Genomic DNA, 13,526 nt, shown 5'->3' with positions numbered 1-13,526 from the left:
GGTCGGCCTCGTTCGCCCTGGGTACGGATTACATGTGTTTTATTCAGATGTCCTAATTGCTACCTCGATTTTTTACTGACTGTACTAGTCTTGAAATTTGCAATGATATTATGACTTAAACTGCTATAAGAGTATTTACAGATAGCTACATGTATGGATCTATAATGTCAAACGCATGCACCGACCTACCTGTTAAGTATTGTCGCTTCGTACAAACAGATGAACTGTTGCTGCTGCTTTCCTTAGTTAAGGTTAATCTGTGTTAAATTATTAATTTGTTTTATTTTTATTTATTTATACCAGCAATGGAATGGAGAGGGTATAGTCATATAGACAAGATAGTTCGGGTGTTTATTAGTATGTTACGCAGTGTGAGTTTTAACTTATCTCAAAAACAGGTCGGAAAATTTAGTTGCGGTTTTCTATTAAGGATTAGTGATACAGCAGCAATCTTTAATAGGTTTAACTTACCAGAGGACGCTTGTAGGCTGTGTCTTATTTTAAGTTAACAGGTAGATAACATGTGTGTGATATGTTGATTAATTTTTAACTGACGAAAAAATGTTTGAAGAGCTTACATTAAGCAAGGATACAAGATACAACTAAAATCACTAGTATCAAGATGGCTTAGATGCTCGCTGCTTTAAGATTAGCCCCATATTTGTCATACATACTCTTACAACGAACTAATATCAAGACCGCTCAGTCGCGAGATTAACTCCGGCTCATATTTGCCTTACGAATGGCTCCTCATTCAGATGGCTGCGCGAAGCCCCGTACACTCTTCTCAAATATAAACGAAAAGCTTTCATTCTCGTGAATGACTAAGGCCCAGACTAAATCGAAAAAACTGAGAGATAAAACCCAACGCACATTGAACAACGCGTCTGACTGATAATTTCATCTTGAAGTACTTCAAATCTCAAAATCTTTTAATGTCACATGGTTTTACAATGTCATATGAAAGAAAGGGTCGTTTTTTCTCTTAAAAGATAAGATTACGTAAACTTCAGTTTCCAATGTGTACGAAATCCGATTAAAAAACACGCAACGGTGGTTTTAAAGAGCACTCGAAGCGCAACACTCCCACACTTGTACTTACAAAGGTTGGAGATGTTTCGGCGCATTTTTTGCTGCACCTTTGTGTGCATGTGTAATACTGTCACCTTCAAAAATTAGCTGTCGCGTAATCCATTTGTAATATCATTCATAGCTTATAGGTATAATCCGCTTTAAGGATCGCAGAAAAGATAAGGACCATTAATTACAACTTACATGTCTATTGAAAAAAAATTTATTATTGAAACTCAATGGTTTCAGTTATGTATTGGGTTTTTTATTACACACACCTAAATACTAGAGAAAACGTACGTATATACTCATTTTAACTGTTTCTGGCATGTATGAACATATTCAGTAATGATTAAAATTTTGAAAACTATGAGTACTATGACTCAAAAAATAACCCAAGACAACTTAAAGTAATAAAGTAGTAATTTTTCACAAAGTTCGGAAGCGACTGTAACACGTACTGAACAAACAAAGAAACACATTACAAAGCCATAAACCGGGCAACAAAGGCACCGACGAGCTCGTGTTGAAACTGATCCATCATGTCGCCTTTTGAAATACAAAAAACTCGTACGATCCACACAACAGATGTTTTTTTGTAAAAAAAACACCCCTCGACCCCTCACCTTATCTCACTATCCTAACAGTCTAAATGCTAATAATGCATTTTTTAAATTAATTTAGTCGTCCTTATGATGAATTGTGACTAAGATGAGTATGGATTAATTATCTTATAAATATTCCTAAAAAGCTCATTCCTGTTGCAATATATTTTGACAGGTGGTCGAATTTTGACCCCGAATAGTTATTGAGTTACGAACATAATTTATACACCAATCATTCGACTTTCCATTAACACACAATAAATAGATACATCCCTAATGTTTAATTAAGTTAGTTTTATCATAGTAACTTTTAAAAGTTTGGACTGATTGCGTTGAATCTAACACTAATTTTGTCACTAATTCGGATAAATTGTATTTTACTGATAGATGTGTTCAATTTCCACGAAACGTTTATCATTATGTTGTTAATATCAACGAAACACAGCCAGTATCAGAAAGCAAACACAATATCGACCAATAAAGAGAGCACATATATAGGTATCAATATGCGAAATTCCTATTAGATTTCAAACAAATGAATGTGATAAACCAACCGTTATTGAAGTTGCTTATCTACGTAATTAGAAAGAAACTAATCTGTTACCATTTGTGTTTATAATGGGAACCTGTGAGTGCCATACAGTCGCGTCTGATAACGGCGAGCCAGATATATGGTTATTAGTAATCAGTTTTATAGAAATCTGGGAATATTCACATGTTAACATGTTAAAAGTAGGTCCTGGGTTACTTGAAAAGTAATCCAGTGTCATCAACAACTTCTTAAATTGGAGAAAATATTTGACTTGACTTCTCATGCTCGTTAATTTGGTCATTGTATTCGTACTAGGTATATCCTTTATTAATATAGATGATTTATGCACTTAAGTAGATAAGAATAAAGTATTATTTCTCCTAAGGCTAAGACAGTCAGGCCTGCAGAAAGTCGCACAGTTAAGTGTACTTAACTCATGTGTACATGATAAACAAAGTTTTCCTTTACTTGCCATTTTATTTATTATAGACCCTGAGGGTCTACTGCGAAAACTGAAATTCGCAAATTGCGGGGATCTTTCTCTTTTACTCCAATGAAGGCGTAATTAGAGTGACAGAGAAAGATGCCCGCAATTTGCGAACTTTGATTTTCGCGGTTCTAGACCTGTGCATATATCTACGTTCTATCGTACGTACAGTCGGCATCAAATAGATAGTCGCAGCCAAAGTGACCAAATATACCGCAACATATCCTTATTCCTACGTACGGTAACAAAGGTGTGCTGTTTGGCCACTTTGGCTGTCACTATCTATTTGATGCCAACTGTACTTACATTATATTCTGTACTTGTAAAGAACCGTATTCATTTGGTAGGAAGGGCTCTTAAGTAGGTACACTAGGTAAGTACTAACATACGAAAATCTTAAAAAATCGAATTACCTACCTATTTACCTATAACTAATAATTGGATATATTATAAGAAAACCCAAGCGACATTACAGTCTGTATGATTATACTACATCTCTATAATTATATAGAGATGTAGTATAATCATACGGACTAATAATTATATATTTAGATGTGTTACCTAGGTATATAATATAATAGAATATAATTTATTCGTAAGCACAGACAATAGGTACATAATATGAAAGAAAACACAAAATAAGATTAAAGTGCCACGACATTTCGTGGCACTTTAATCTTATTAGTAACATGTATACATCGGAAGACCAGCTCTGGAAGCCACCAGCAACATGCTGAGATAAGGCCATTGCCTTATCTCAGCATGTTGCTGGTGGCTTCCAGAGCTGGTCTTCCGATGTATACATGTTACTATTTACATGACCCACATTTACCGATGTCACAAAACAGCTTAACATGACATAACTTTATGGTCTTCATCAGCTGATGCTTTCACCACCTCACCGAACGGTGGTTTCCAAGAGAAAATACATGAGGTCCAATAAAAAATCTTGGAATACCTACTATAGGTGTGACTACCTAATAATGTAACATATTCTAGTCTTCGTAAATAGACATAAATTTCAGTTAGGTACTTATTCAATGTTCAATAAACCTTAATTTATAAAAATGCTACCGTGGAACAAAAGTTTTATGAGACTATTAGAGCACTGTAAAGTGAATCATAGGTACACAGGAATTGGGGGTAATGAGTGGAGTCGTTAACAAAGACATTTCAAAAATTACGCACCGCGGAATTGGGCACTTTCCGCCCGCCGCGGATTCGTCATGAGGGAGCGCATCAAATATTCAATTTTAAAACAGCCGCTAAGAGCGAAACGTCATCGTGAACTCCGCGCCAGCTGAGACTTGACGATTTAGAAATTTTGCTACAGATGGGACACGCACTTTACCCACCGAGAAATGAGATAACCACCAAATAGCATTAGCAAAAGTGAAACATAAAAATGAACAGGAAAAATATCGTCCTAAAAGTCAAATTGCGTCTGGTAATCGTTTAGAGTGTGTAAGTGACAACAAGGAATGTCATGTTCCTTGAAAATTATTCTGTCAAGAACAAGAAAATGGCAAAGAGAGTCGGAAAAATTTCATTAGCGCCAATCAAATTGACGAGGTCCAAAATGAAGCTCGCGAGAGAGTCATAATCACGGAGTTCAGAAGGCACCCCCTCGACGTGAGGTCTTATTAAAGGAATAATATTTACAAAACGAGACGCCTCAGAAATCCCCAAATTAAGATCTCGCTGAAACCCGCCCAACTTCCACAAAGTGGAATCATTAAATTAAAAATGTAAACTTTTCTCTTAGCAAGGTAATGGGCATCCCGATGTAGATAAATAGATGGAATAGCTGCAAAAAGGAGCATTTTCCTGTTCATTAAATTTTTCCTTCGCTTTTTTATTTCGACCCCTGGTGCTAATTTTGTTGGAATTCACGCCCCTCGGCCCCACCCGCTGGGGCTCAATCACAGAAATTTTATATCCGGAATTAAATAAGTACCCGACAGCATTACGAACAAAATTTAATATGAGCTTATTTTCCCGGAGTTTCTTAATTAATCAGATACTACGTTCTTATTTCATTTGACCAACAGATGTATGTACCGCTATTTTTCGTTTCTGTAATAAGCCAGCTTCCATCTTAATTGCATCCGGTCTCCTTCCCATAACATTGCCGAGAATTGGCACTGAAGATGTCAGGAATTCAATCAAGAAGCGAAATATTCTCATCAGTGCCAACTTATTCCAGAGGGTGGTTTATGTTGGTAACTCGATTGTCTTCATAGATTCAGCGGTAGATACTCTCTTAAGGAAACGTCAGTGAGCTCGGTAGCAAATGCAATTATACCTACTAATATGCCGTCTGCGACCGCCCGCCATCGCCACCGCACGCTAGCGATGCCACCCTTTAACTGTTTAGAGGGGATCACTCCTAACTCAGTTATCGTGCTCTTGCACCTGAGTTTACTATATAATTTGGATCTCTGGTGACGAAAACGGATGCAACACTTCTTTACAAAAGTTTATAACAATTTGAGCTGAAGGAAAACTAAGTTTAACGTCGGATAAATCCAAGTCAAAGTTCCATGTCTAGAGCAAACATTTTAATATTCAACATCTAATTCGCCAGACAATATCGAATACTCTCATAAGATATTGATTGGTACAAATAAGGAAATCGAATTATTCAATGTCCGCCCCTCATTTGTTTCCGGCTCCCCTACAGCAGAGATGGAGAAATTCTTTCGAGTTTTCGATTACTTGTCTAATTAATTTTATAGATTCATTTGTCTCAAACGTTTTGAATGATCTGCAAACGTCTCGGGTCTCGGGTATGTTTTAATTCAAAATTTGTTCCAACAGAAGCAAGTTTGAACAGTGTGTACAATCGAGTAGCCGTCCGAGTAAACAGATTACAGGTGCGCTTCGCACTTGAAGACGTGTCATAAGAGGGAGCGGGAGAGGGGTGAGGAGCAGTTAGGGTATGCCGAGAGGGAAAGTTCATACGTTCCTCATCACGGCCAAGCGCGCAAGTGGGTGAGTGCGGTGAGCGCCCAGCGCAACGCACCGGCCAGCATGACATAATTGGCGAGAGGCCTCATTAAACACAAGGATTCTCACATGGTGCGCACGTTAGCACCTCCATGGGGGCTAAGCAGACCTGTTTGCAGCTTTGACACGCTTCTCTGATTTTACCATTTGTCCGAGTCTCATCTAAGTTTATCATACGTCTAATAAAATAAGTACTTAATATTGTTTTATCCCGACAGAAGATATTTCTACCATGATTAAATAAAATTGTTTTATTTTTTGCACAGTAGGAATAGCACCTATATAACCAACAACTTAATGTACCTATCATGATACTGTTTTCTATCTCCGTTGGTCTAAATATAAAAGCTTGGTGAGATATATGTATTAGCTTAATTTGTGCCCGATCATTATATCGTATTTAATGATTATGTGTCAAATGTTAAGGCGAATAATTGAATGACTATTGTACGGAGTGCGGGGGCGACAGGCGGCGAGATCAAAGAGGATTGCCAATGAGATGTTGTGACCACACCCTCCGTGACATTCCAACAACCAAATTGGATAGGGAATTCCATTTTTTTTTATATTTCTTTAGACATTTGCTCCCAAAATATCATGTCAATTTTTCTGTTATAAACATTAGGTTTTTCAATATTTAATATGCTACTAATGGCAACGCAGTAAAGCCTGTAAAATAGATTTGACTAGTTAGAATAGCAGTAATACAAGCAAAAAGCCTGTAAAATAGATTTGACTAGTTAGAATAGCAGTAATACAAGCAAAGTGGCAGCAGAACTTATTAGTAAGACCGTAGTTATATTGTAAAAAATATTAAAAATAATAATAAAATGTACGTGAGTGACAATTACGTTCCTGTTTACAATAAGGCGTTTGGTATCAAATGCCATTTTTTTAAGAACATAAAAGATACAAAGTGTCAAACAGTGAAATTGGCTCGTTAAGGGGACAATTTACACACAGAGGACAAACGCAGGGAAACACCTCCGTGATTCCTGGATAAACAAGCAGCTATCTTGCACTCGAGCGATAAATATTCAATTTAGATATCTATCACTTTTGACAGGGTTTACATACGTATTGCTTTCACGTTATTTGATGAAATAAATAAAAAAATAAATTGTTTACAATATCTTGGGAGTTTTGGGCATAATCAAATGTGAAAAACGTAGTCGTATTAGAAATCAATGCTGAATGGTACCAATTAATCAGCATTTAATAAAATTTAAAAGCAGTCAACTAAGACAGGTAGAGAATAGGATAAGTTAAACATACATAAATACATATGCAGCTTTAAATTTGTTCATGTTATCATGTTTTTGGGGCGCCGCTGTCTGCCATCTACATATATTCAATATATTTATGGCAAATGTTTGTCTTTATCAAAAACCATTTGATACCTTTGAATAAAAATATTTATTAAAAAGCCGTACCTACGTTCGTTCACTATAATCGCACACTACATTAATTTTGACATATTTATCCGAAGGTGTGAAGCCAGACGCTTGAAAATAGGCGCCATGTCAGAACCACCGAGTTGGGGTGTCGGCCGACCCTTTAGGAAATCATTTCCATTCCGTTTTCCGAACTGAAAATTGCCCACGGACGGTCAAAGGGTTAACGATTTAGTGTTTATTTGAATCAGGCCTTTGTTAGTTTAAAAGGCGTCAGAATGTAAACGGATCCTTTGTTGCGATTGCCGTTTATTTTGCAGGAGCATCGGGTGTTTAAAAGGTTATAAGTTTAGTCTGTCGAGGGTGTCAGTTGTTCGGAAAGGGTTAACCCGAACTCCATTTGGTGAGATATTTGGATTTGTTGGGATAACACTACAGATTTAAAAAAATTACCTAATGCCGCTTACGATTGTAGCAGAGTGACTAATAACAATAACAATAACAAGGTTACAGTGCCGCGTACATCGGACATTTACAACAAATACATTAATAAAATCATCACAAAAATATTAGGTCGTAACGCAAAGAGTAGAATGACCCTCAACACTGTTGAAATCAAATACCTAGTATTAATACGTCATCTGATTTAGGTAATCCTAACGCATTTCTATCATTATCTTAATGCTTAATGCGCTACCGTTCGGGTATTATAAGAGAGAAGAATTTGAGATGACATAAATCTTTGAATTCCATTACGGTGGATTAAAATCTCGAGGCCTTCACGGATTAAACCTAACTCATACAAAACAAAATATGAATGACTATTAAAAAGGATCGCGTGATACCTCAATATAGAGCAAACATTAATGTTGGATAATACGGTACCATCGCCCACACTGTTAACTGTCCATCGGTGGACCTTATTCCAAAAGGCATAAGGTCCACCGACGGTCAGTTAAGAGTGTTGCTATTTGTACGTACATGTTTATTTTTTACTTTTCATTTGTTTCTTATATATGTACAACTTATTACACGACTGCCCCAAAAAGTAGTGTATTGTTTTCATTTTATCAGTTTCTCAAGCTAAGGATCCAACACCGTCGACCTAAATTATTTTTCCTTGCATAGCATTACTACTTGCGAGGAAGTGACGAAGGCCTTACGTTACGTCTTGCAATAAACGGTACCGCTCTGTCATCGTAGATTCGTAGGTACTAAAATGATAAATAAAAAAAAAAAAAAATTATGATTAGTTCGAAAACTACCGTTTAATGACACTGCAAAACTGATCCAAGATTAGTGATGCAAAATGCAAAAAAGTTAACAAGGACAGACAAAAACGCGAGAACCAGACCGCTGTTGGATTCCCTTTTATACGGACCACAGCAGGCTCCGGACTGAATGAGGGCACGCAGTGGGGAGTCCACGGTAGCTTCTCGTGTCTTTTTGTACAACCGACGTTTTATCAAACACGGTAATGGCCGCTTTATGAGGCCAACAAAAGAAGCGTGCCAACGGAGGCGTTAAATCCTTTACGATTTGATGCTGATTACGCATTTGTCATCAGGCTGGGTAACTATTAGAGGTAGCCATGCGCACATTCTGTTTGGAGATTGTGTTTGAATGGTTTAAAGATGTTTACCATGGCATTGTTCTGGTTGTTAGCTAACAGTTGGTACTATTGGTTAACATATGTAATTAAACTGCATTCGGTATGATATACAGTAGTGTTGTTAGAGGTAGATTACATTTGTACTCAGAATTAACACTGTAATGGACATACCACTTCATATTTTCTATTTTAATATTAGTATGAGAATCAATTGCAATGAGTAATTAGGTACCTATTTATACTTAATCTAAAGTTTACATATCTAAAAAGAAGCTAACAGAAGAACGTCCACAAGTGAAATCAAAGCTAAAATGGCGTGAAAATAATTATGTACAGTCATGCTCAAGATACTAAATACAAATAGGATTTAAGTGCAACAATCCAACTACAAAACAGAACTGATACTTTGTAAATTTATCTGTCATTTAGTCGAGATTTTCTCTAATCTTTTAAATACTAGAGAGTAACCTGGACCCAAAACACCAACAACAAGTATGAACCTACAATAATTTAACTTCGAGTAAAATAATCATATCAACGTGACATTCAACACAAAGGGGGAAATATTTATGTTCCAATTACCGTACCAATCCATGGAACTATTCTGTTGATTGGATTTGGAATTAAAAAAAAAAACAATGGCACAAGTAATGGACCTACCTGGCATCAGGTTAAAATGTAATGAAGTTGGCAAAAATAAATCTAAAAACATAAAATGAAACATCAATAAGCACGTTTTTAGGAAATAAAACAGAATTGAATAAATCCTGCGTTGCGGGTGTCGTGGTCTTCCAGGGTACCCCCTTAGCCTGAGCGACCGGAGAGCGATCGAGTCCGCTCGAACGTTTCTGAACGCTACCGAATCCGGCCGAACGATACCGAACGCGCGGCGCGAGCGAGATAGCGACATACCTGTCGGGCGCTTTCATTGACAGGCACCTGAAATGAAGAAAAAAATCGATCCAATTCGTTGAAAATTTTAAATTTTTATAAATTTTGACTGTCTACTCACTGCACGGGCGGTATAAACACAGATAAATTTACATGCATTCTGTCTATAACAGCACCTGCCAACGCAATTTATAACATATGCATGCACTGTTTTTCAAATTAAAACGTCCAATCCGAATGACTTAAGTTTGCTATAATAAACGGTAACAAACTCATTAATATATCGTGCCGTGATCTATCAAACAAAAATAAGTATTCCCTTTATGAGGGGCCATAACGCAACAAAAAATGAGACATAAAAATTAAAAGTAAACATGCCAAAAAGAATAAACAATAATAGGGCAAAAACAGTTAAAACAACATTGCAAGATGCATTAGGACAGTTGTTAAAATATGGGGTAGCGTCGAGCGGTTTGACTCCAGTGATATTGTGTGCTCGCACGCGATCTGCGCACCCGCAAATCTAACCACGTTACGTAACTACCTAGTCCGCAGTGCAACACCGGTCAACGTTTTAAGATCGTCGTTTCACATGTACGCATCATAATTAGTATGAGTAAGAGCTAGAAGAAAAGCCGAAATATTAATCAACGGGATGGATATTGAAATTAGGTCCTAAATATAGTATGAGTACCTACTTATCAGTTGCTTTAGATTCATAAATCGACATAAACCTTACGTATAAATGTTGGCCAGCACTGGCTTTAATAATGATGTTGAATTTAGTAAATACACGTTATACTACACATTGTATTCCTTAGGTTCAATTAACTAGATATATTTTTGAGAATTGATCAATAAAAACTGATTACTATAGAACCATTATAGTAGCTATAGCTTCCTAAGGGTACTCCCTCCCAATGGACGAATTTATTAAATTATTACCGGACGAGATCACGCAAACGGAATTGTAAAATTAAAGGAAATCCATTCCGTTAAATTAAAAGCAATTCACTAATTCCTTGCAGTATTGACGAACCGAGGCTTCCTTTTTGATGGATATTAAGACACATGAATGATCGTATTGTTATTGCACATATATGTATGTAGGTATAGGTATTTGCATTGATGGATTGTCTTTAATATTATATTAAAAAGCCATGCCATCTAAATATTTACCTTTTCGGCGAAAAGTGAGCTGCCAATATTAAATTAAAATTTGACTGGATAAATGAGCAGTAGTGCTGCCTATACCAAGTGTTATCAAATATTCACCAAATGAAGGCATCAAAATACTGAAAAGAAATATGTTAAACGGAACAAAAGTAGCAAACAATAAAAAAGTGAGCAATAAATAAAGTAGTCCGGTGTAGCGGCTCAGACAATACAATATCGCTTCGCGTGTGAACAGCAGCTGATGACTATCGTTTTGTGATATTTTGACACAAATATTTCTCGTCGATATTGTAATCGCGGCACTTACCGTAGCTGCACATACGTAAAATCAAAAGTCACTACTCGAACCTATCTATCAATATTAGAACACAAAAAAAATGCAAGTCAGTTAATAATCCCGAATCAGCAATCAACAATGGAAATAGTCACAGTCACTTTTTTAATAATGGCAACTCGGTATTTTTTCTTTTTTATTGCCACCCTAGTACGTTTGACATTTGAACCGTCTGATGACTCGGCCACCATGATTGATCGTCGCGACCCACTAAATGAGTGCAATTTAGCGTCCATTTTTCCTACTTCAATACATATAACATTCGTCTGAATAATAACAAAATATTTTAATTAAAGTTATATTTAGTTTAGTGCCATCCGTATGTCTCTTCTAGTAATTAAAATAAAAAAAGTATGTTCATTGTACATGCGGGCCTTATTCATAATAGAGTTAAGAGCGTCAAGAGAAATACGGTGCTATTGCTATGAGTCTATCGGCACAGAATAAGTACTACCTATCGGCCCGATTCGAACTTTAGACACGTCAAATATTACATCTAGACACGATAAGGATTATTTATGTCAGTGTCAAAAGTAACGTTTTTGTTTGAAGAAACGTCAATAGATATATAATCCATATCGTATCTAGATATAATATTTGACGAATCTTAAAGTTCGAATCGGGCCCGTATGACTTTAATTTTTCCGAAAAGACACGTGCCTTGTATGACCTATTGCTTATACTTTCATTTATTTTTATTATGTATGTGTAACTTTGGCAGCGGAGGTGGCCGAGTGGATATGACGTCCGACTTTCAGTCTGGAGGTCGCGGGTTCAAACCCTGGCTCGTACCAATGAGTTTTTCGGAACTTATGTACGAAATATCATTTGATATTTACCACTAGCTTTTCGGTGACGGAAAACATCGTGAGGAAACCTGCATACATCTGCGAAGAAATTCAAAGGTGTATGTGTAACTTATTATACCGACAATAAAGTAAATAAACACAATGAAAGTTTCGGTGTACTAAAGTACCTACCTATGGGAAAAAATATGGTATATCATAACTTATACTGTTGGCGCGAAGAGTTGACTTGCCATAGAAAATTCGAATTACGTCCCATTTTCTACTGTCAAAGTGGGTGGTTTTGAGTATATTTTCTGTTATTATTTTATTTGGGCGAATCATCAAATGGCAAAATAACGTTTCACATAACTTTCCCGAATATTTATTTAGCATACTACCGGAACTTAACCGAGTCCAAATTATAATTCGCCCAAAAGTTAAACTCACGGCTTTAACCTAACTAACTAAACAAAATTAGGTCAATAATAAGCAATAGATGTAAGGATTCATCTCATCTGTCATCCACCACGTACGGAACCCTGGTAAGCAAATTCCTTGAACCAAATAAAATCCATATTATTAACATACAAATTAACTGTTGAACTGTGACTGGTATTCATTTGTCAGTTCTGAGTGTCATTCGGATCCCACAGTAAGATTACAAGACCATTCCGTTCCAAAATGATGTTACCCCTGCTGGATTTAGAGTTTATATTTCTAAAGGCTTCTTTGTACAAATTGTACTAAATAACTTGAAAAACGGCGTGAAAGTTGAAACTTATTTTGAATCTTACGACCAACATTTCAAAGTCTAAATTTAATAATTTGTTATGGATATTGATGAAAATGAAGGTTGCGTACAATTTATCATCCAAGCAAGTATCCGCCCAAACCGTAACGAATCACTAGTAAATAAATTGACCACAGTCGTTTCGGACCATTTCTTTTGAGGTGGCGTCTGGAGGTAGGTACTTAGATATTAATTTGTGTTCGGCTCTGAGGTTTATTGTTTTGGATGATTCATCAAAACTTTATGCATAAGTATAGACAGGGACCTATATTTTACATGGTATGCATGTAAACCTTCACATTTTTAATTGATAGTACAGACATTTATATTACAAATTAAAAATAAAACTTAAGTTAGGCAAGTATGTTATAGATATACAAAATGTGAATTATCCGAATGATTTATAATTAAAGCATTGATCGATCTACAAGTATGTATTACACATCCCAGAAACAGTCCACGACCAAAATGACAAGTTAATAAATGAGGTTTGACAGGACAGAATTAGATTGATATGTTCTAGGCTAAACATCCAATTGGATCGACGCCGGGATGTGGGGGTCTAACAGCCTATTTACTATGAGGTTATTTTATTATTAATATCTACAAAATACATACGTTCATGTCGATATAAACTTCTAATTTATGACCATTTATGGTTTTATAAATAAAATACTTTGTTAGTTTATTTTTGTAAAATAACTTAATATAATTTAAATAAAACTGCTACTTAATATAATTTAAATGTATAACATTATACTTAATAAATATCATATTGTAACAGTAACAATTAACATCGGAATCATAATTTCCAATTCTCATTTTAAGGGCGAGGAA

The 13,526-nt window shown here is 36.0% G+C and overlaps 1 protein-coding gene and 1 long non-coding RNA gene across 9 annotated transcripts in view; one reads left to right on the top strand and one right to left on the bottom strand.

Moving 5' to 3' along the window:
• The window catches only part of LOC134650158 (uncharacterized), a 93,360-nt gene that overhangs the window by 37,680 nt on the left and 42,154 nt on the right, over positions 1-13,526 (top strand). The gene's annotated exons all lie outside the window — the stretch shown is intronic.
• LOC134649796 (dachshund homolog 1) overlaps positions 1-13,526 on the bottom strand; it is a 180,194-nt gene that overhangs the window by 133,856 nt on the left and 32,812 nt on the right. For 4 of the 8 annotated variants that reach the window (XM_063504626.1, XM_063504632.1, XM_063504645.1 and 1 more), the window contains exon 2: positions 9,623-9,649. The exons of the other annotated variants lie outside the window; for them this stretch is intronic. In XM_063504626.1, the coding sequence (XP_063360696.1) occupies positions 9,623-9,649 (27 nt within the window). The remainder of the gene's footprint in view (positions 1-9,622; positions 9,650-13,526) is intronic. 8 annotated transcript variants of the gene reach the window in all.

The sequence above is a fragment of the Cydia amplana genome, chromosome 1, assembly GCF_948474715.1.
Source record: "Cydia amplana chromosome 1, ilCydAmpl1.1, whole genome shotgun sequence".
NCBI lineage: Eukaryota > Metazoa > Arthropoda > Insecta > Lepidoptera > Tortricidae > Cydia > Cydia amplana.
The sequence above is the reverse complement of the archived record's forward strand: the minus strand, read 5'-3'. Positions and strand labels throughout refer to the sequence as shown.